The sequence below is a fragment of the Microtus pennsylvanicus genome, chromosome 7, assembly GCF_037038515.1.
Source record: "Microtus pennsylvanicus isolate mMicPen1 chromosome 7, mMicPen1.hap1, whole genome shotgun sequence".
NCBI lineage: Eukaryota > Metazoa > Chordata > Mammalia > Rodentia > Cricetidae > Microtus > Microtus pennsylvanicus.
In genome coordinates this window covers 108,989,525-109,006,961 of record NC_134585.1, presented here as the reverse complement: position 1 = coordinate 109,006,961, position 17,437 = coordinate 108,989,525, and the positions used below count along the sequence as shown (strand labels likewise).

At 50.6% G+C, this 17,437-nt stretch overlaps 1 protein-coding gene across 1 annotated transcript; it reads left to right on the top strand.

The window, feature by feature from the left end:
- Positions 1 to 328: 328 nt before the first annotated feature.
- On the top strand, positions 329 to 16,245 carry Inka2 (inka box actin regulator 2). Its single transcript, XM_075981693.1, has 2 exons — positions 329 to 509; positions 11,777 to 16,245. The coding sequence occupies exons 1-2, from the start codon at positions 453 to 455 to the stop codon at positions 12,617 to 12,619; spliced, it is 900 nt and encodes a 299-aa protein (XP_075837808.1). The 5' UTR covers positions 329 to 452; the 3' UTR covers positions 12,620 to 16,245.
- The last annotated feature ends 1,192 nt before the right edge of the window (positions 16,246 to 17,437 follow it).

Below are 17,437 nucleotides of genomic sequence, written 5' to 3'. Positions count from 1 at the left end.
AGTTCAATTAAGATTAAACACTGGGACCCTTCTCCCCGAGCCAGATACCGAGTTCTCACCCCTAAAACTCCGTTCTTCCTTTCTAATAGATTAAGACTTCACTGGGGGGCGTTGACAGTCTGAGGTTCCACCTCCTGACAGAGCCCAGAACCCAACCTCCTTGGGTCCCCAGTAGTTGCTGCTGGCCACGGCAAGGCCCGCGACAGACCTACTCAGGTCGCCCAGCCCGCGCCCCTCAGGCAGCTCTTCTCATTGGTCGAAGACACCCCTTCTGATTTCTCATTGGCTGCTGCACTTTTCCTCCACCCCCAACCCGGACCGCGAGCGGCAGCGGCTGGGGACGTCGCTCTAAGTCCCCACGCTGGAGCAGAGGCTTCGCTCTGCGCGGCCAGGGACGAGGAGCGCACTGAGAACTCTACTTTCTCTTGAGCCCGAGCCCAGCAAATGGGCGAATGAGGAAGGGGAGCAGGGACATGGATTGCTATCTGCGTCGCCTCAAACAGGAGCTGGTAAGAACCGAGCAGGAGCTAGGGGACAGGGAGGGCTGCTCCACCCAGACCTAGGTACCTGGCCTCGGCCCCAAGCTCCATGCACCAGAGAGGCGCGGAGAGGAGAGGAGAGGAGATGCCAACTGGTAGGTAGATGCTATAAGGCCGTCGCTCAGAGGCAAGAAACTTTGGCAAAGATTTCTGATGAGATATGAACAAGTAACAGGGAGTGAGGGCAGCTAGCCAGGCTGAAATATGACAGAACAACCGAAGAAGAAAAGAGGGGCACACCCAGAGAGGACCGGCACACATATGGAGTAAGGCTCAAGTGCCCAGAGTTGCAGGAGCGACAGGCATGCAGCGGGGTTCTGGTGCTCGGGTGCTGGACTCTTGCAGCGCGCGGACAGATCACTGTCCTGGGCAGGAGGTCAGGCTGGACTGCTCGCTCGCTCGTGGGGAGCTGGCACCGCCCGGGGCCCCCAGCTCTCCTGGGCTTGGCAGAGCTGGCGCGGCTGCGGGGGCAGGCTTGGCCGGCTGTCTGCCCGGGCTTGTCTGCCAGCAGGGAGGGGGGTGGCAGCTGTAATGACGGGGGAGGAGGGGCGCTGCCTGGCAGATCGCAAGCGGGAGTTGTGGAAGCCCGGCCAGATGTCAGGTCTGGGCTTGGGGAGTGTGCGGGGCCCCGGGGTACTGAGAGTGTGAGTATGCTACCCAGGGGAGGGGGAGTGAATCACCGAAGAGGGAGAAATGACTGCTAAGGCTGTGTTGAGGAGGTCAGGTTGAGTAGGATTTCATGCACGCGCGCGCCTTCCCTCACGCTCCCACCCTCACCTTTAGTGTTCCTTTACCACCGGGATTCAGGCATCGTATCTCATCTCTGGACTTCCCTTCTTCATCTAGACTCTCTTTGCTCCCTCCTCTCACTCCAGCTCTCCAGGTCTCTTTCATTTTGTCTCTCACAGCTGTGGGCTCCTCTGTCTCATTTTGCTACCCTCTTCTTACTTCGTTTCAGAGCCAGGTCACTAGGTATCCAACAGCAGACTTGAATCCAGAGAGCTCAGGCCTCTTAGGATCCTAGAAGACCCTTCCCATTTGTGTCTGTAGAGGTCCCACTCTGCCTGCCTGGCAGTGTGTTAGGGGCAGGCTTTGGTGGTAGAAGGGTGGAGGAAAGGGGCTCAAGTAGCAGGTGTTCCTATTGATGCTCCCTGACCAAGATGCCCTGACACTAGTCAGTCCTGTCTGTCCCAGTCCATGTGTCTGTTTTCTCAGGTTGCTGTTCACTCCCTTAGTTCTTCCTCCGGAACCCTTTCTGTGATGACCCTCAGATGAGAAAAATCACTGCCTCCCCGGAAATATTTCTTTGGTGAGAGAGCCAAAGTGTCCAGTGATGCTCTTCGAAACCTGTACCATGTATCTTATCCTTTTTCACATGCTGGTCACGCTAGTTCAGGATGGTGGCCCTGGCCCATAAATATCCTGTGTTCATGCTCCCACTTCATGTGGCCAGTACCAGAAAGAAAGACCAAGATCATTACAGACAATGGCTGAGGATCAAAGCCCGTGTTGAGAAAAGAATCTAATAGCATCCTCTTTGTGCCAGGAACCTGGGACCACGCCACCTACATGAGCATCTATAGAGAGGGTTTGTGGGTGTTCCTGGCATGGGAATGAATTTTCTAAATCTTCACTGATTTGCATTTTTTTTTTACATCACTCTAGGTGGGAGGTGGTGAGGGGAGGAAGACAGTCTGTGGATGTCAAAAGAATTTAAAAAAGAAAGGAAGGAAGCAAGGATGAGGAAGGAAGGAAGAAATCTGCACTGAGCTGAGCTCCCAGATTTTGATCTGCAAACCCTCCACCAAGGCCTTGAGCCCCTGTGCCTGGGAGAAGGAAAGAGAAAGGCTAAAGTCACCCTGTTCCCCATCGGTTTTCATTTGGCCTTTTGTCTGAGCATCTCCAGCCTTTGACTGTCTTGGAGAGGAAGCCAACTGCCTGGCCCTGGGCCCAGAATGACACTCAGATGGGGGAGTTCTCCATCCCCATGGTACTCTGCTCCCTCCTTAGTGCCAGCTTACTGAAGAAGAGTCCTAGCGAGCGAGCGATAGGCAGAGCTTTTGGAGTCCCATTCCCTCCCAGACACCTCCCCTCAGGGTTTAAGTAGCAAGTCAGAATCTCTGTGCCTGGGTACTGAGCAATTGGAGCAAAGAGGAAAGCAAAGTGCTAGCCTGGGCCCACCCTGAGCTGTCTTCCCCCAGGGACTGTAGGGATTGAATTCCATGGCTATGTTGGGGATATGGAACTTTGGGCTCCTTTAAACCCTAGGGCTGTATTGGAGTAAGCATCACCTACAGGCAGTTTATATTGTGAGTGGGGGCTTTTGCCCTGTGGCTGTTTCACTCCAGGTGGGATCCCCTGTCCTATCCAAAAGGATTGTATATTTCCAGGTTCTGGCCCAGGAATGCCTCATGTAATTCAGATTAAGATCTACATTTGCTTGTTTTGTTAAATTCCCTTCAGGAACATCCTGTAGACACTGGAGGGATACGGCTGTTGCAGAAGGCAACCTTAGCAGGTTGTGAAATTGTCTTTGTCCAGGGTGTTCTGTGTTCCCCATTTTTATCCAGTTCCTTCCTTGGCACCGAAAACACAGCCAAGGAAAGTTGTTCCTGAAATACAGCATAGCCAAAGCTTCAAATTTCCTGAAGCGAAAAAACTTGCATTGTAAAAATTCAGGAGGCAGAGAGTTCAGAGACCCTGGCGCAATTAAGTTGATAGCTAGAGTATTGGCCCTTTCTCCCTGCCTGGAAGGGGAGGAGGGTCAAGTTTCAGGAATGAAACGTGGCTGAAAAAGTAGCAACAGCTGACACACTTCTTAATGGGGGGGGGCTACAATGTCCAGCACTTTCCTTCCCCTCCAGCTGCCAAAGCGGGGCCTGCCTGAACATAGGCCTTGAGACCAGCTGTTCTTTACACACAGCTCTCTTGTGGGGTTCCAATGAGTGTGCAGACACAGACACACAAGGAGAGCAGACAGAGGACGCTCCCAGCACACTTTCTTGTGAGTTCAGATCAATTCTGAACAAACCAAATGCATAAAATTTGAGTGATCAGAGCTCCTGAAAGTCCAGCCAGACTGGGGAGGCTTCCTGGAGGATGGAGATGTGTTGGGAAGACACTGGCTAGTCCTAGTTCAGCCATGGGGAAGCAACCAAGGGGCTTCTCTTTCAGAGACTGGAGAAAGTCCATTCAGGGAGCTTGCATTCATTCCCAGAAGGCAGCTCCGTAGTCACTAGTGGCTCTAAGTTCTGGATGTCCTAGCACAGGACTAAGGAATAAGGCCTAAAGACAAACTAAAGAGAAGGAAGGGCGTGGGAAAGTTACCATTGGAGCTCTCGAGTCTTGAGCAAAACAGCAAATTTCTTTAGAACAAAGAAAAGCTTCTGCAGAAACATCTCGTTCTCTGTGTGTAAAGCCCACCCCCTTTTTTCTCCCCAGGGGAAGACAGAAAGCTTCTGGGTCAGCTGGTCTGGGATCAGCTGGGACACATGATTCAGGGTCAGGTCAACTTGAACTCAAAACTTGGCCCTGTCTGGCTCTGGCACACTAGTTGCTTTTCCCATCATTAGAATGGGTTGTTAAAAATACCTCCTTCTCCCCTTCCCCCCAAATCCTACTTCATATAGCGACTGTGAAGATTAAGTGACAATATAAGGAAAATCTGGCCCTGGACTTGAGTGTGTCCTGCTCTTAGCCTTCCAAGGACAGGACGTGCCACCAGACCCAGTCTGGGATAAACTGGATGTCAGCCTCGTCTGAAGGGTCAGACAGGTTTGCTGAGTTCAAACTGGTTCAAGGCACCAACGAGACACCAGTACTGTGGATACAAATCAAAAGAGATCCAGATTTTGTCTTCAGGGAAGGTATAATTATAGTTTAATAGAAAAAGATAACATATATTGATGTTAAAATGCCAGGGTTGGTATCATGACTCAGTATAAAACACTTGCCTAGCACATGGGGCATCCTATGTTCAATTTTCGGTACTGATATAGCGAAATGCATGGCACTGTCCAACTGTTAAAGCAGCCTAGTACGTTGTAATTTTACTATTGTCTTCTCTTTCACTCTCATTCTCTCTCTCTCTCTCTCTCTCTCTCTCTCTCTCTCTCTCTCTCTCTCTCTCTCTCTCTCTGTATATGTGTGTGTGGGGGTATGTGCATGTGCAAGTACATGCAGACTATTTTTAGACAGGGTCTCACCACCTAAACTTACCTAGCCTGGCTGAATCGCAGGTGTGAGCCACTCTACCCAGATTTATTTTCATTTCTAAAACAAGAAAACAGAGACCCGAGAAGGTTAGGTCCTGGGCCAAGGTCATAGAGATGATAAGCAGTGAGGGTTGGATTCAGACCTAGACAGACGACTACAGAGCCGCTGCTGCTGCCTGCTCAGTGGGATGTACAAGGATGTGTAGAAATGGGGATTATATGTTCTATACGGGCATGTGTTCAGTGCTCTCAGTAAGGAGAAGCAACATGAGATGCAAACGTCCTATTGTGGAGAGACATATGTAGGGCCTTGAGCAAGTGATAGGGATACACACAGGGGCAAGCAGGATTCCAGGACATAATGAAACATCGGCAGATGACGCAGACGCCGAAGTCGTGTGGATGTTTGAAGACCATAGACTGGACCATAGGCTATACACAGGGAAATAGTGGTGACAAACTAAAATAGAGGCCTTGAGTGTCTTGTTAAGGACTGGCGTTTTCCTCTGTGCACTGGAAAGGAGCATGGTCAGGAGTATTTCCTGAGACCTAGGACGTCATATGAGAGGGGAGGGAGCAAATGAGGAAGGAACATGAATTAGAAAAGGGTGGGCAAGAGAACACGGTGCTGTGAACCAGGAAGGAGAGAAGCAGGGAACTTCTTCAGGTCCCTTGGTGACTGCAGGTGAGAGGGGCTAAAGCTGGGAGAGAGAAGAGGGCTGACTGAGGCTGAGAGACCAGCCTTCCAGAGCAGGAAAAAGTTGGCCTCTCTCCCCATCTGCCTCTCGGCTGACCATGTGACCCCGAGAAGTGGTTCACTTGGGAAAGTGGGCTCATCATTTCTCACCCTTCACTTCCTCGTCTCTTTACCCTCCTCCCTCCGGCAGCTCTTGGCAGAGTTTCGGTGTTACCTTCCTGTTGAAAGTTCTAGCCAAGAGTCAAGAAGGTCCCTATTCACTGAGCTGGAGAATGGGTGGCTTGGCAAAGTGGGGCTTTTCCCATTTCCGGCCCAGAGCCTTCTTCTAGCTTCCCCAGGGGTTGAAAGGAACTGTGTAGGGATTCTGTGAGTAATGGGGTGGGGAAGAGAGGCAGGGCACACTGCCAAGTCCATGGGCAAAGCCGAGCCTGTGTCAAAGGATTCCGGCTGAGCTCCGAGAGGGCGTGAGATGGACGGAAGGAGGGCGCAGCTGCAGGATCAGTCAGGGGCCCAAGGCAGGACTTGGGAAGGGAGCCGAGGATGTTGGCATCTCCTTCGGCCTCCTCTCCACCCCCACCCCAAACGCCCAGCCAGTGCTGATGGGAGGGTCTGTCCATAGACTGCAGACCCCAAACTCCTTCGTGCTCCGTGACTCAAGATGGTGGAACCTGTGGCCCAATGGCTTTCTCTTAGGAACCCTTAGTGAGAAGGAACAGGACTGGGGTTGGAGGACCTCAGGTCATGGTTTCCCGCTCTTCCTCCTCTTCTGATGGGAGCTCTTTCTTTCACCTCCTATTGGCTGGCCTGGCTGCTCATAGCACTCCAGGAAGCTAAGTAGTCCATGATGGCGAGGAGGCCCACGGGCCTAGAGGAAGGGGGCCGCCTTGGGCTCCCAGTTCTCCCACCAAACAGCCTTTGAACAGGAATCATGGTGCCTACATACTTACAGCTCCCATCTGTTGATGGCTTGTGCTATACTTTTCATGTAAATTCCTTTATAAACACATAAGTTAGAATAAATAATAAATAGGAATGTAAATCATATGAAGATACAGTGAAGAGAGTGAAGGCCTGGAAAAGGATGTTTGAGAAACAGTGGCTCTAGAAAAGAGGATCTGGGGGGGATCTCTAGCTTCCTGTTCTATCAAGTGGGGTCTCTTCCCCCGTCAGCCAGCCACCCAGAACAATAGTGGGGCTCAGTAATGAAAAAAAAAGTGTACACCTCACACAGAAGGGTTGACATTGCACAAGTTCACAACCTAAAGAAATGGGTGAATCTGCCTAGTGACAAGTGCCAAGTTTATCAGTTAGGACCCCATTAGGGTCCCCAAACTCTAGAGTGGGACTCTTGACCACACCAGGAAGGCCAGAGTAGATGGCAGCTAGAAAGACTAAAATCTGATATGCAGAAAATGTATAAGATAAAAGTCTGAATCCTAGGCAAGGCTGGAGGTAAGTCATGGAGTGGGGATGACAAGAAGCCAAAGATGGGGTGAGGAGACCTTTCGAGCCTTTGTCAAAACCGTTTCACTGGGGTACGCTTCAGGACTTTGTGTTTGATGGTATATAGCTGGGGGTGAGGTTGGGTCATTTCTACTCAGATGAGAATCGATCAGATCTTGATAGTATGTCTCCAGTTGACCCCAAGATCAAGGGGGGCAAGACTTGATCCTTGCAGGAGGAATGGCTCTGAAATACTAAGATTCTCCAGCATGAAGTCTGGTACTCAGAGTTATTTATCTCTGGCTGTCTAAGCTAACCCCACTCCTTTGCTTTCACTGCACACTGCTCCCCTTCCTCCCACTTTGGTCCTAAGACAAGAGAAGCCCTGGGATCCCAGATGGTCCCACGCTCTGAGTAAAGAGAGCAGTGCAATCTCTGGCTCTTTCTTCATGGATGACATCATCCCCTTGGGGTTGGTGGGAAAGGCTGTCCTTTTGGCTCCCCTCACAGTTGTGGCTCGGAGGATGCTCCTGTTTCCACTGCCCCTGGCCCTCCCAGCTTCCCATAGCTTCCTTCTGTTCTCATTCCTCTCACAACTGCCTTCGCTTCGGGAGGACGGGGCTCCTGGAAGTCAGTGTGAGGGGTCGGGAGGAAGCCGGGGATTCCCCTTCCTCCCTTCCTCTGCCTGAGTAAGGTTGGGTTGGAGAATAAGCAGCTGGACAAAAGAGGAGCTCTCCTAGGTCAGACCATACATGATGCATGGGATCCTGCCATGACGTGTGAAGATTCACCAAGGAAGAAATATTTTGAAAAAACATTGGAAGTCTTAACAGCCAGCTTGCACTTGGTGCTTTCTTTCCTCCCTGTAGACAAAACCATTACCTCATCAAATCTGCACAGTGAGTGGTGTTGAAGCAGGGACTCTTACTCCTGTTCTGAAGAATGGAGCTGTAGAGCTGACAATGAACTTCGGTTGTTAGAGTTCCTGCCTATGATGAAACCCTGGATTTGATTCCCAGTACTGCATACAACTGGGAATGGAAGACAAACCTATAGTCCCAGCACTTGGGAGCCAAAGAATAGGATTTTCAAGATCACCTCCAGTGGAGGGAAAATTAATTGAGCTGGGTGTGATAACTCATTCCTAGAATGTCAATACTTGGGAGCTAAGAGAGGAGAATTTTGAGTTTGAAGCAGGGATGGGCTGCATAGCAAGACTCTGTCCAAGAAAACAGAACAAATCAATAAACACAACAAGACCTCAAAGAAAATTTAAAATACAGCTACTAATGGCAGACCTGGGATTTGAAACCTGTTCCTTTAGTTTCTAGACCCCAAGTTCTGAACTAATACAGAATATTTTCAATAAGGACACAATTTCAGTTCTTGTCTTCTTTAAAAAAAGAGCCTCTGTCTTACAGACAACCCTGAATTTATACATTCCCACCCACATTCAATCGCGCTGGAAACCTACAAAATGTCAGCATTATTTCTTATGGATTTTTCCACACTGGAAGACTGAATGGGGTCATTTCATTCCTCCCACTACCTCTGGCCTGACTGTATTCCTCCTTCTGGAAGAAAGCCTGCCAGCTTAGACTCCTTGTTGCTTGGTAAATCAAAACCTCGAGAAAGAAATGGCCCTGGCTCTCTCTCTCTCCCTGCCTAGCAAGAGACTTCAGGTAGCAAACAGTTCAGAGGGATGATATGGGGAGGGGAGCCAGTAGTTTCCATCCATGGTTTATGAGTGTCATGCGAAGTAGCAGGTAGGTTCTGGGGTAAAGTGTCGTGCAGGTCTCAGGCTCTACTTTTACTCAGTAGATACTCCATAAATATTTCACGAGCAACTGAGCATTTAAACCATGGAAGACATGGGCCCGGTACAGAAGTAGGACTTTGGGGATACATACCTCAAGGATCTGAGAGGAAGCCCTAACAGGAACATAGTGGGAACATCTATGGGATGCGGATTCATCACGGGTCTTTTGTTTGTTTGTTTTTGTTTTTGTTTTGTTTTGTTTTTCAAGACAGGGTTTCTTTGTAGCTTTGGAGCCTGTCCTGGAACTAGCTCTTGTAGACCAGGCTGGCCTTGAACTCACAGAGAACACCCCTGTCTCTACCTTCCGGATGCTGGGATTAAAGGCGTGTACCACAACCGGCTCCACCACGGGTCTTGATTAGAGGTCACTATAGTTTGGAGACTCATAATTGAGTTTTGGCAATAGAAAGCCTCTGAGTGCGGTAATGGGATGGAGATGGGCATCTAGAGGAGTGGCCGGGTACTCATGGGTCTGGTGCCCTGGAGGCAAGTGCGGGACTTAGATGGGAACAGAGTGACTGAATAGATGTTCCAGGTGACGGGAGTAGATCAGAGAGTGGGGGCGAAGAGGGCAATTGGAGGGTAAGGCAATTTGTCAGGAAGGGGCTGAGTGCGTTTGCGTCCCAGAATCTCCAGTTCCATTCAGAGCTATACCAATAGCAGCTGAGCATCTCTGAAAGGAAGGGGTCAGGACAAGGGCCACCAAGGACAGGGCCAGCTACTGCATGTGTCTCCTGCCGCCACTGCACCACCACTCCTGCCACTCAAATGGCACATATGTGCCCCAGCCAATCCCAGGGCTGTTGGGCTGTGCCGTTTCTTGCCCTGTCTCAGGAAAGTGCATTAAAGCAAAGGCAATCTCTGCAGCCCAGCAAAGGCCTCCTGGCCCTCAGGGGCTGACAGTCCTCTACTGACCTTTATTGCTGCTGGTTCAAGGGAGCTTGGGCAGATCTCTCCCCACCAGGCTAGGGATGGCAGGAGGTTGACCCAGAAGCCACAGAGGGATAGTTGACAGCCCACTCTCCAGTGCCTCTGTGTCCCCCACGATTTTAGTTCCCCGCCCCCACTCCTTGGCCTTAGCTCTGGGCATTAAGACAAGCCCAGGAGGTAAGATGATCCCATGGGTCTCTGGGGGGGGGGTGCTTAAAAACAGATGGTTCCCGAACAGAGGCTCGCTGTGAGTAACTTGATCAGGATGTGGGGAGGGAGCTGGCAGGCCCAAGGCAGCTTGGGCACAGGGGCTAGGAACTTTGTGAATGTTATCAGGGCAGTCTTTCCTCCCCAGGCTCCAAGTAGGGCCCTTACCCAAGTCAGTTAGCCCCTCAGCCCCTTCCAGATGGTACCTAGGACATGGGGCTGGGGGAACTGGTCCCAGAATCCCTGCTTCTGGCATGGCTAGGACAGAGCCAGCAAGGCGGAGAAGGCAGGAAGAATGTTAGATCCCAGCATGAGGGAACAGGTGCTTGGGGAGGGGGGCGGGGCAGGGCTGGCCAGGGGCTTCTGGCACAAAGGAGTTCTCTGGCATCTCTCTCCCGACCAGTCATATGTGAAGAACAGTCAGAAGAAGCCCCCAGGCTTACGCTTTCTCTCTTATTCCCCTTACCCTTTCCTACTGCTCTATAGAGGACAGAGTAGCCTTTAAGTCTGGCCTGGTTGCCCAGCCATCTGCAGGCAATAGTTGCTAACTTGAGTCCTGGCTCTAAGAGCTGCATGGCCTTTGGTCCCTTGCTTCCCTCCTGCCCCAGCTTGCTCATTTGCTGAAGTGAGAAGAGCAGCCCTCCAGAGTTTATAGAAATTAAATGAGATGAGATACCTACTGTATGTAGCATGATTCCCAGTACATAGTAAATGTTCTTAGATGCTTATTGCCACCATTATCCACCAAGAAACAACAACATAGGACAAGAGTGGTTATTATAATTTTTAAAAGAATTATTATTTGATGTGCATGGGTATTTTGCCTGAATGTTTCGGCTATACCTTATATGTGTGTAGCGCCTGAGGAAGCCAGAAGAGGGCGTCAGAGCCCCCTTAAAGTGGAGTTTCCTATGGTTGTGGGCTGCCACGTGGGTGTTGGGAATTGAACCTGGGTCCTCTGGAAGAGCAGTAAGTGCCCTTAAGCTCTGAGCCATCTCTCCTGCCTCACTACTACCACTTTGTAAACCCCCAGACTAAACTCGGCTCCATCCTTTACTATCCAGTCACATATGGGACTTAGTTATCTTATCTGTCAGATGGAAGCAATAGTCACAATCTCAAAGAGCAGGTGGAAGGATTACATAGAGTAATTTATTAATATAAGCTGATATATACATACTCATATGCATCTTTATGTATATGCACACACACACACACACACACACAGCAGGCAACTAACCAACCAAACACATAAAATGCCAGTCTACAAATTCTGTTTGTTTTTTTGATTGATTGATTGGTTGATTGATTGATTGAGACAGAGTCTCACTCTATAGCTCAGTTTTGTCTGGAATTTACTATATATCCCAGGCTATCTTTAATCTCACAGTATTTCTGCTTCAACTCCTACTTGCTGTAATTCAAAGCTAGTGCTGGGAATACAAGTCTGGGCTACCATGGGCGGATGTTCTCTCTCTCTCTCTCTCTCTCTCTCTCTCTGTGTGTGTGTGTGTGTGTGTGTGTTCAGAGCAGTAATGAAGTCAATACTTCATTATCATGTATTAATTAGGATTTGTATTGGATAGGTTTTCCATCTGTAGGATAGTATAGGTTCTGAGCACTTTGACGTAGACCAAGCTGTGATGTTTGATGGTCTAAGTGCATTGAATGCATTTTCAACTTAATGATAATTTCAGCGTAATGTGGATTTAGCAAGTGGCAGAACATCGGAGCAGTTTTTAGGACAGTGCCTGTCTTGGTTAATTCACTGACGGCTAATGCTGTTTCTCTTAACCAGGAGTAGCAGTGTTCAGATGCCTGCTCTCACGACACAGGTCTGCCCTACAGCAGGTTGAGGCTCAAGGCTGAGGGGTAACCCTCTCTGAAGCCCTAGCGTTCACTGGCCCTATGTTTTCTCTTTATGTAGATGTCCATGAAAGAGGTGGGGGATGGCTTACAGGATCAGATGAACTGCATGATGGGCGCGCTCCAAGAACTGAAGCTCCTCCAGGTGCAGACAGCATTGGAACAGCTGGAGATATCTGGAGGCGCGCCGGCCTTCAGCTGCTCCGAGAGCTCACAGAAACAGCCCGAGTGCCCTCGCTGGCAGGGTAGGGAAAGTCCTGCCAGATCTGTGGCCTGTCCTTCCTCCAGCCAGCCTTCTTTTGACAGCAGCCCCAAGTTTCCACGCCAAAGGACTGTCTGTGAGGAGGATCTTGCGGTCCTTCCCAAGACACAGCTGCCTGAGCACGAAAGCGGTACTCAGCGGGGGCTGGAGTGGGTGGAACCAGATGACTGGACCTCTACGTTGATGTCGCGGGGCAGAAATCGGCAGCCTCTGGTATTAGGGGACAATGTTTTTGCAGACCTGGTGGGCAACTGGCTAGACTTACCAGAACTGGAAAAGGGCGGGGAGAAGAGTGAAACTGGGGACCCCAGTGAGCCCAAAGGAGAAAAAAGCCAGTCCCGGGAACTGGGTCGCAAGTTTGCCCTCACAGCTAACATTTTTAGGAAGTTCTTGCGCAGCGTGCGGCCTGACAGAGACAGGCTGCTCAAGGAGAAGCCAGGCTGGATGACACCCATGGTCTCAGAAGCACGAGCAGGGCGCTCGCAGAAAGTCAAGAAGAGGAGCCTTTCCAAGGGTTCCGGGCGGTTCCCATTCTCAAGCACGGGAGAGTCCAGACACATTGAAACCCCTGCCACAAGCAGCCCCAAGGCCTTAGAGCCCTCCCGTGGGGGCTTTGACATTAACACAGCTGTCTGGGTCTGAATTCGAGAGACGCTGGCTGAACCTAAAAGGCGGTCTCATAACTGGGCCCTGGGGGAAGAGGGAGGGCAGATGGCATGGTCTTCAGGCCAGATGCAAGTTCCCATTCTCAGAAAGAAAGGAAAGCAGAGTTCTTAGTCAGGCCTCACCAGAACAGTGAGGAGAGGCTGTCACTGGGCAGGCTGAGGTAAGGTGTGTGTGTGTGTGTGTGTGTGTGTGTGTGTGTGTGTGTGTGTGTGTGTTATTCTTTTGAGGCTGGATGTGGCAGAAGTTGGGAGAGGCAGGGGAGGAGTCCAAGCCAAGCGTGCATTCCTCTATTGCCTTCCCAAGACCTCAGTTGAACGGTCTATGCGGAAAAAGTCCTTTGAGCCCTCTGGTTTCCCAGAGGAATTCCCAAGAAAAGACTTGTCTCGGAAGTCCCCAACCATTTTGACCATCTTCTTCCTTGACAAGGCACTGCTACTGGAGCACTAGAGAGAGGGAAAGCCCCACACACAGTCCTTCCTTCTTAGTACCAAGATTTCAACCCATAGCTGGGTGCTGGGTGCTGGGGCAAAAGACAAAGGACATGTGTGGGGTGTGTGTGTGTGTGTGTATGTGTGTGTGTGTGTGTGTATGTGTGTATGTGTGTGTGTATGTGTATGTGTGTGTGTTTGTGTGTGTGTATGTGTGGTGTGTGTGTGTATGTGTGTATGTGTGTGTGTGTGTGTGTGTGTGTGTGTGTGTGTGTGTGTGTGGTGAGGAAGCCTGAGATGCTCTTGCATCTCTAAAGTGCAGATGGGGAGCGGTGTGCCTTCACCCAGGTGCTGTCCCATGAATCCAAGTGGACACGCCCACTTCCCAGATGAAGCAGCAGTGTCCGGAGGTGTCCAAGAACACACTCACGGCTGGTAGGGGGCCAAAAAGGTCAGCACAACCTCAGGGTTATTGCTGGACTCTGGAGTCACACACCGCCTGGCCCAGCAGGGAGTCCCCATCCTGATCCCTGTTGCCGGCCTTAATGCTCTTGCAGGGCAGTGAGTAGATGGTTGGGGTGAGCCCAGAAACAACACTCATGTTAAAAAAAATTTCTAGTTCACATCTCACAGACACCCAGAGAATAGAACGAATCTTGACCTCATCTACCCTCATCACCCTGGAAATCAACGGGGTACCCTCAGGGTGGCGTTGACGCCAGGCACACTGTGTAGTGAGCCAGAAAGCAAGCCTGGGGCCACCTTGGTCCATAGAGGCGCCATGTTGGCCCTCCCGCCTTGGCCAAGAGAGAACAAAGTAGGTCCCTGTTCAAGCCCAGCCACCCTGGAGGGCGGCTCAGCTCCTCCCTCCCTCCTTCCCTCCCGCAGACCCAGCTCAGCTTGATGGGGTGTGACAACTGCAATTAGAGGCAGGCCGCCTGCTGCCCCCAGAGCATTAGGAGCAAATTGGAGAAGAAAAATAACAAGAGAAGCTCTTCTGCCTGCAGCCGGGCCCGAGGGACTTAGTGGAGGAAGGGGGAGCTCAAGCTAGAACTGGGTGTGGGGAGGTAACAGCAGCTATGGGGTAGGTCACCTGCAAGTTTACACACAGTCAAATGACAGAGGGTCATTTTTTTTTAAAGTGGGGAAAGGCTTTTTTATTTTTATATTTGATCTGTCACTTTTTGCCAGGCAATGCGCCCATCTCTTTCAGACCTAGAATGACCTGGGATTATTTTTCTGATAAATCAACGGGTCAAAGAGTCATGGCACACAAGCTGCCCAGATCAGGCTGCTCGCAAAGGAAAGCAGCTCCCAGTTTGGATCCCTGGGCATTAGCCGATCTACCTTGGCCAGGAGATCAGCTAGGCTCACTCTTTCTGGCCAAGTATGTCCTTGTTCATCCTGCCTCCTCTGAATTTAATGGTGGCTGTCTTTGGTGTAGCAATGTGTGTAAAGAAGGAACGTGTAAAAAACTTACGCCGATTCCTGTAGGGTGGAACACTCAAGAAATCATTCAAATCATGGACTATGACGGTATGGGAAGCCAAATCGCCTCTTCATCATCAACATGCAACTCATTTGTTTTGTGGACTAGTGGTAGTTAACATCGTCTAAATCCACTAACACGACAGTCTCCTCTCCTGCCCGGGCACTGTGAGCCTAGCCAGAAAAGAGTCAAGGGACCCAAACAAAACAATTAGGAAGTCATTTTGGCTTCCAGGATAATCCACAGGTGCCGGGCACCTTTGCCGTTATTTCTCTTATTTCCTTTGTGTCACGCCCAGGAAATGGTTGTTCATTTTACCTGAACAGAGGCTCAGCGAAGTTAACTCCTTCAAGGTCACCCGGTACAAAGCGGGGATGGAAACAGTTTGCAATTGACTTTCAATCTTGTGTTCCTGCTACCTGGCAAACTGTCAGTATCTGCTCCCCAGCCAGCTAAAGAATAACAACATTTGTCCAATGAGATTATTCTCATCTCTCCGTGATTGACAAGTGCCCTGTCCATTATCTATTGAAGAGTATCGGAGGAATTTGCCTGGGTCTCAAAGGGGCTGATACAATGACTATGTTACGCTTTGCTGACGAAAGCTTTTGGAAACCCAACCTCATGTAATTTTGACTTTTTTGTCCGCATTCTTGGCTCCTGCTGAGGCAGTGCCAGAGACTGCTCCACTGAAGTGGAGTCAAGGGTGACCAGTGATGCCTCGGGTCTTAATGATGCAGAGCACAGGGCAATGTGTACGTGAAGATGGTGAAAACGCAGGCAGAGAAACTAACAGCTTAATTCTGCCTCTTGGGCTCACTTTATGGTTAATTAGGACACACAGATGATCTGGAAGCTCACTTAATACCCTCCTCGGCATGAAGGCCTGCCCCACATCTGGCCTAATTTCTTGGCAGGTACCGAGGGCTTCTGGTTGGGCTAGGCATATTCTCAGGGCTCCGCCTGCCTCTCTGTGGTCAGTCTGTAGATATTCTCCAGCCACAGCACCCACGGGAGATCCCTTCAACTGCTAGGCATGGCTGGTAGAACCTGCCGGATCTCTTTTCTTCCTCTTTGCAGGCCACAGAGCTGAAAAACACTTTCTTCTCTCCTCCAGGCACTTCTGCAGCCTGCCCTCAGGGTGATCTCTAACCCAAATTGATCTTGAGGAACAGACACTTGACTCACTCATTCCCTAGAGGCTCCATAGGAGAGGGTCCTGTCTTTCTCAAGTCACCCCAATGTTCTCTGCAGGGTAAAATCAAGAGTGCAGCCTGTTTGGGGGAGCTGCGCCTGTCAGCAGCTTCTCTGGAGAAGCATCCATTCACCTCAGGTGATCTCTCCAATCAGGGCAGTGAGGTGTTTCTGCCGGCACCACATGTTTCTCAGAATTCCTGATCTGGAGTCAAAAAGATAGGAACCCAGACCCAGACCTATCATGGTGTGAGCCGGAGCATGATTCCTGGCCTACAGGAGGCTCCTCTGCTCTCATGTGAAGCAGGGATGAAGCAGGACCCCTGTCAGGTGCAAAGCACAAAGGACTGGGGTGGAGTCCACTGTTCCCAACACGTAACTTCTACAGAAATGGCACTCGCCACCCATTCCCTACCTAATCACAGACCCCAAGGGACAATGCTGAAAATAAACGTGCTTTCTCCGAGCCCTGGTGTTCCGCTAAAAAAGTACACCGTGACTCTCATTTTATCAAGGGATTGTGGCAAGGATCAGAGGTGTGTGGATGTGGTTTTGTCCACTACAGATGTTGTGCATCTGGGCTGTTTTGCCCAATGTTACACTCATACTTTTTGTCAAGTGGGGATGATAGCACCCTGGGCCAGGCTAGGAAGGTGCTTGGGATCCCCCACTACCTAAGAACCTGCCCTAGGGACATACCCAATGTCTTATATACCCAATCCTCCCCCTCTGGGACCTCAGTTGCAGGTCAGGGATGGAGAGAGGCAATTTCTGCTGACCAGCTGTTTCTCCTTAGTGGCCAGAGTTCCTTCTCTGCTAGGTCACACCACCCCTTTTCTCTAGGCACCCTGGGGGCTGTCCCTAAGAGTCATCGTTTCCCCCATGAAGCCAGAATTTGACAGGACCTACTCCTCGCCCTTCCCGTGACCTTTTCCCTCCATCAGTCCTAGCACATCCCTTCCATCCGCCTCCTCCAAGCCCAGTGCACACCCATGCAAGCCATCACCAAGGAATCATCTTTGTCCCTGAGACAAAGTCCTCATTCTTACATTCCAGTCCCCAGCTGGAGTCCTCTCTCCCTCAGTGCTCCCTGAAAGCCCCTCTGTGTTGGTCACAGGCCACAGGTCAGTGTGCCCATAGCTGGGGCAAGTCTCTCACAGGAGACCTTGGCAATTACTAGGTTTTTTTTCCTCTCCATCTCCTCAAGCAGGATCCCTAACTGAACTTCACCCTGTCCAGGGACAGCAGGAATCAGTGTTCTACACCTCTGCTTAGTTTTAACTCTCTCTCTCCCTAATATTGCACCTTCTCCTCTCTAGCCTTCTGGCCAGACAGGGTGGTTTGGGCACCCATTTGGAAGCTGCATTACATGCAGCTGGTTCAAATGGGGGAAGCTGTCCTCATCGAAGTATGGTCCAGGGTTTGTAAGGACAGCAATGGGATGTAGGAGCTGTTTGTGACTTCACCCCAGTCTGCCTGTCCCAAGTGTCAGAGGCCCAACCTTGCTCAAGCAGGCTCCACCTGGCTTGCTGGCCCTTATTCCTGGAGCTTTTCACCCTCTCTACCCACCACGAAGATGGGTTACCTTTAGTGCTCCAAGCCTAGGTCTGACTGTGCCGTCCTGAGTCCAGTTCCTGCCCAGACTGCCTTTTACTTTTCTCGGCTTGAAAGACACCAAGGAAC

Coding starts and splice junctions, on each gene's coding strand:
- Inka2 (XM_075981693.1), top strand. CDS start 453: ATGAGGAAGGGGAGCAGGGACATGGATTGCTATCTGCGTCGCCTCAAA. Junction 510..11,776: donor GTCGCCTCAAACAGGAGCTG/GTAAGAACCGAG, acceptor CTCTTTATGTAG/ATGTCCATGAAAGAGGTGGG.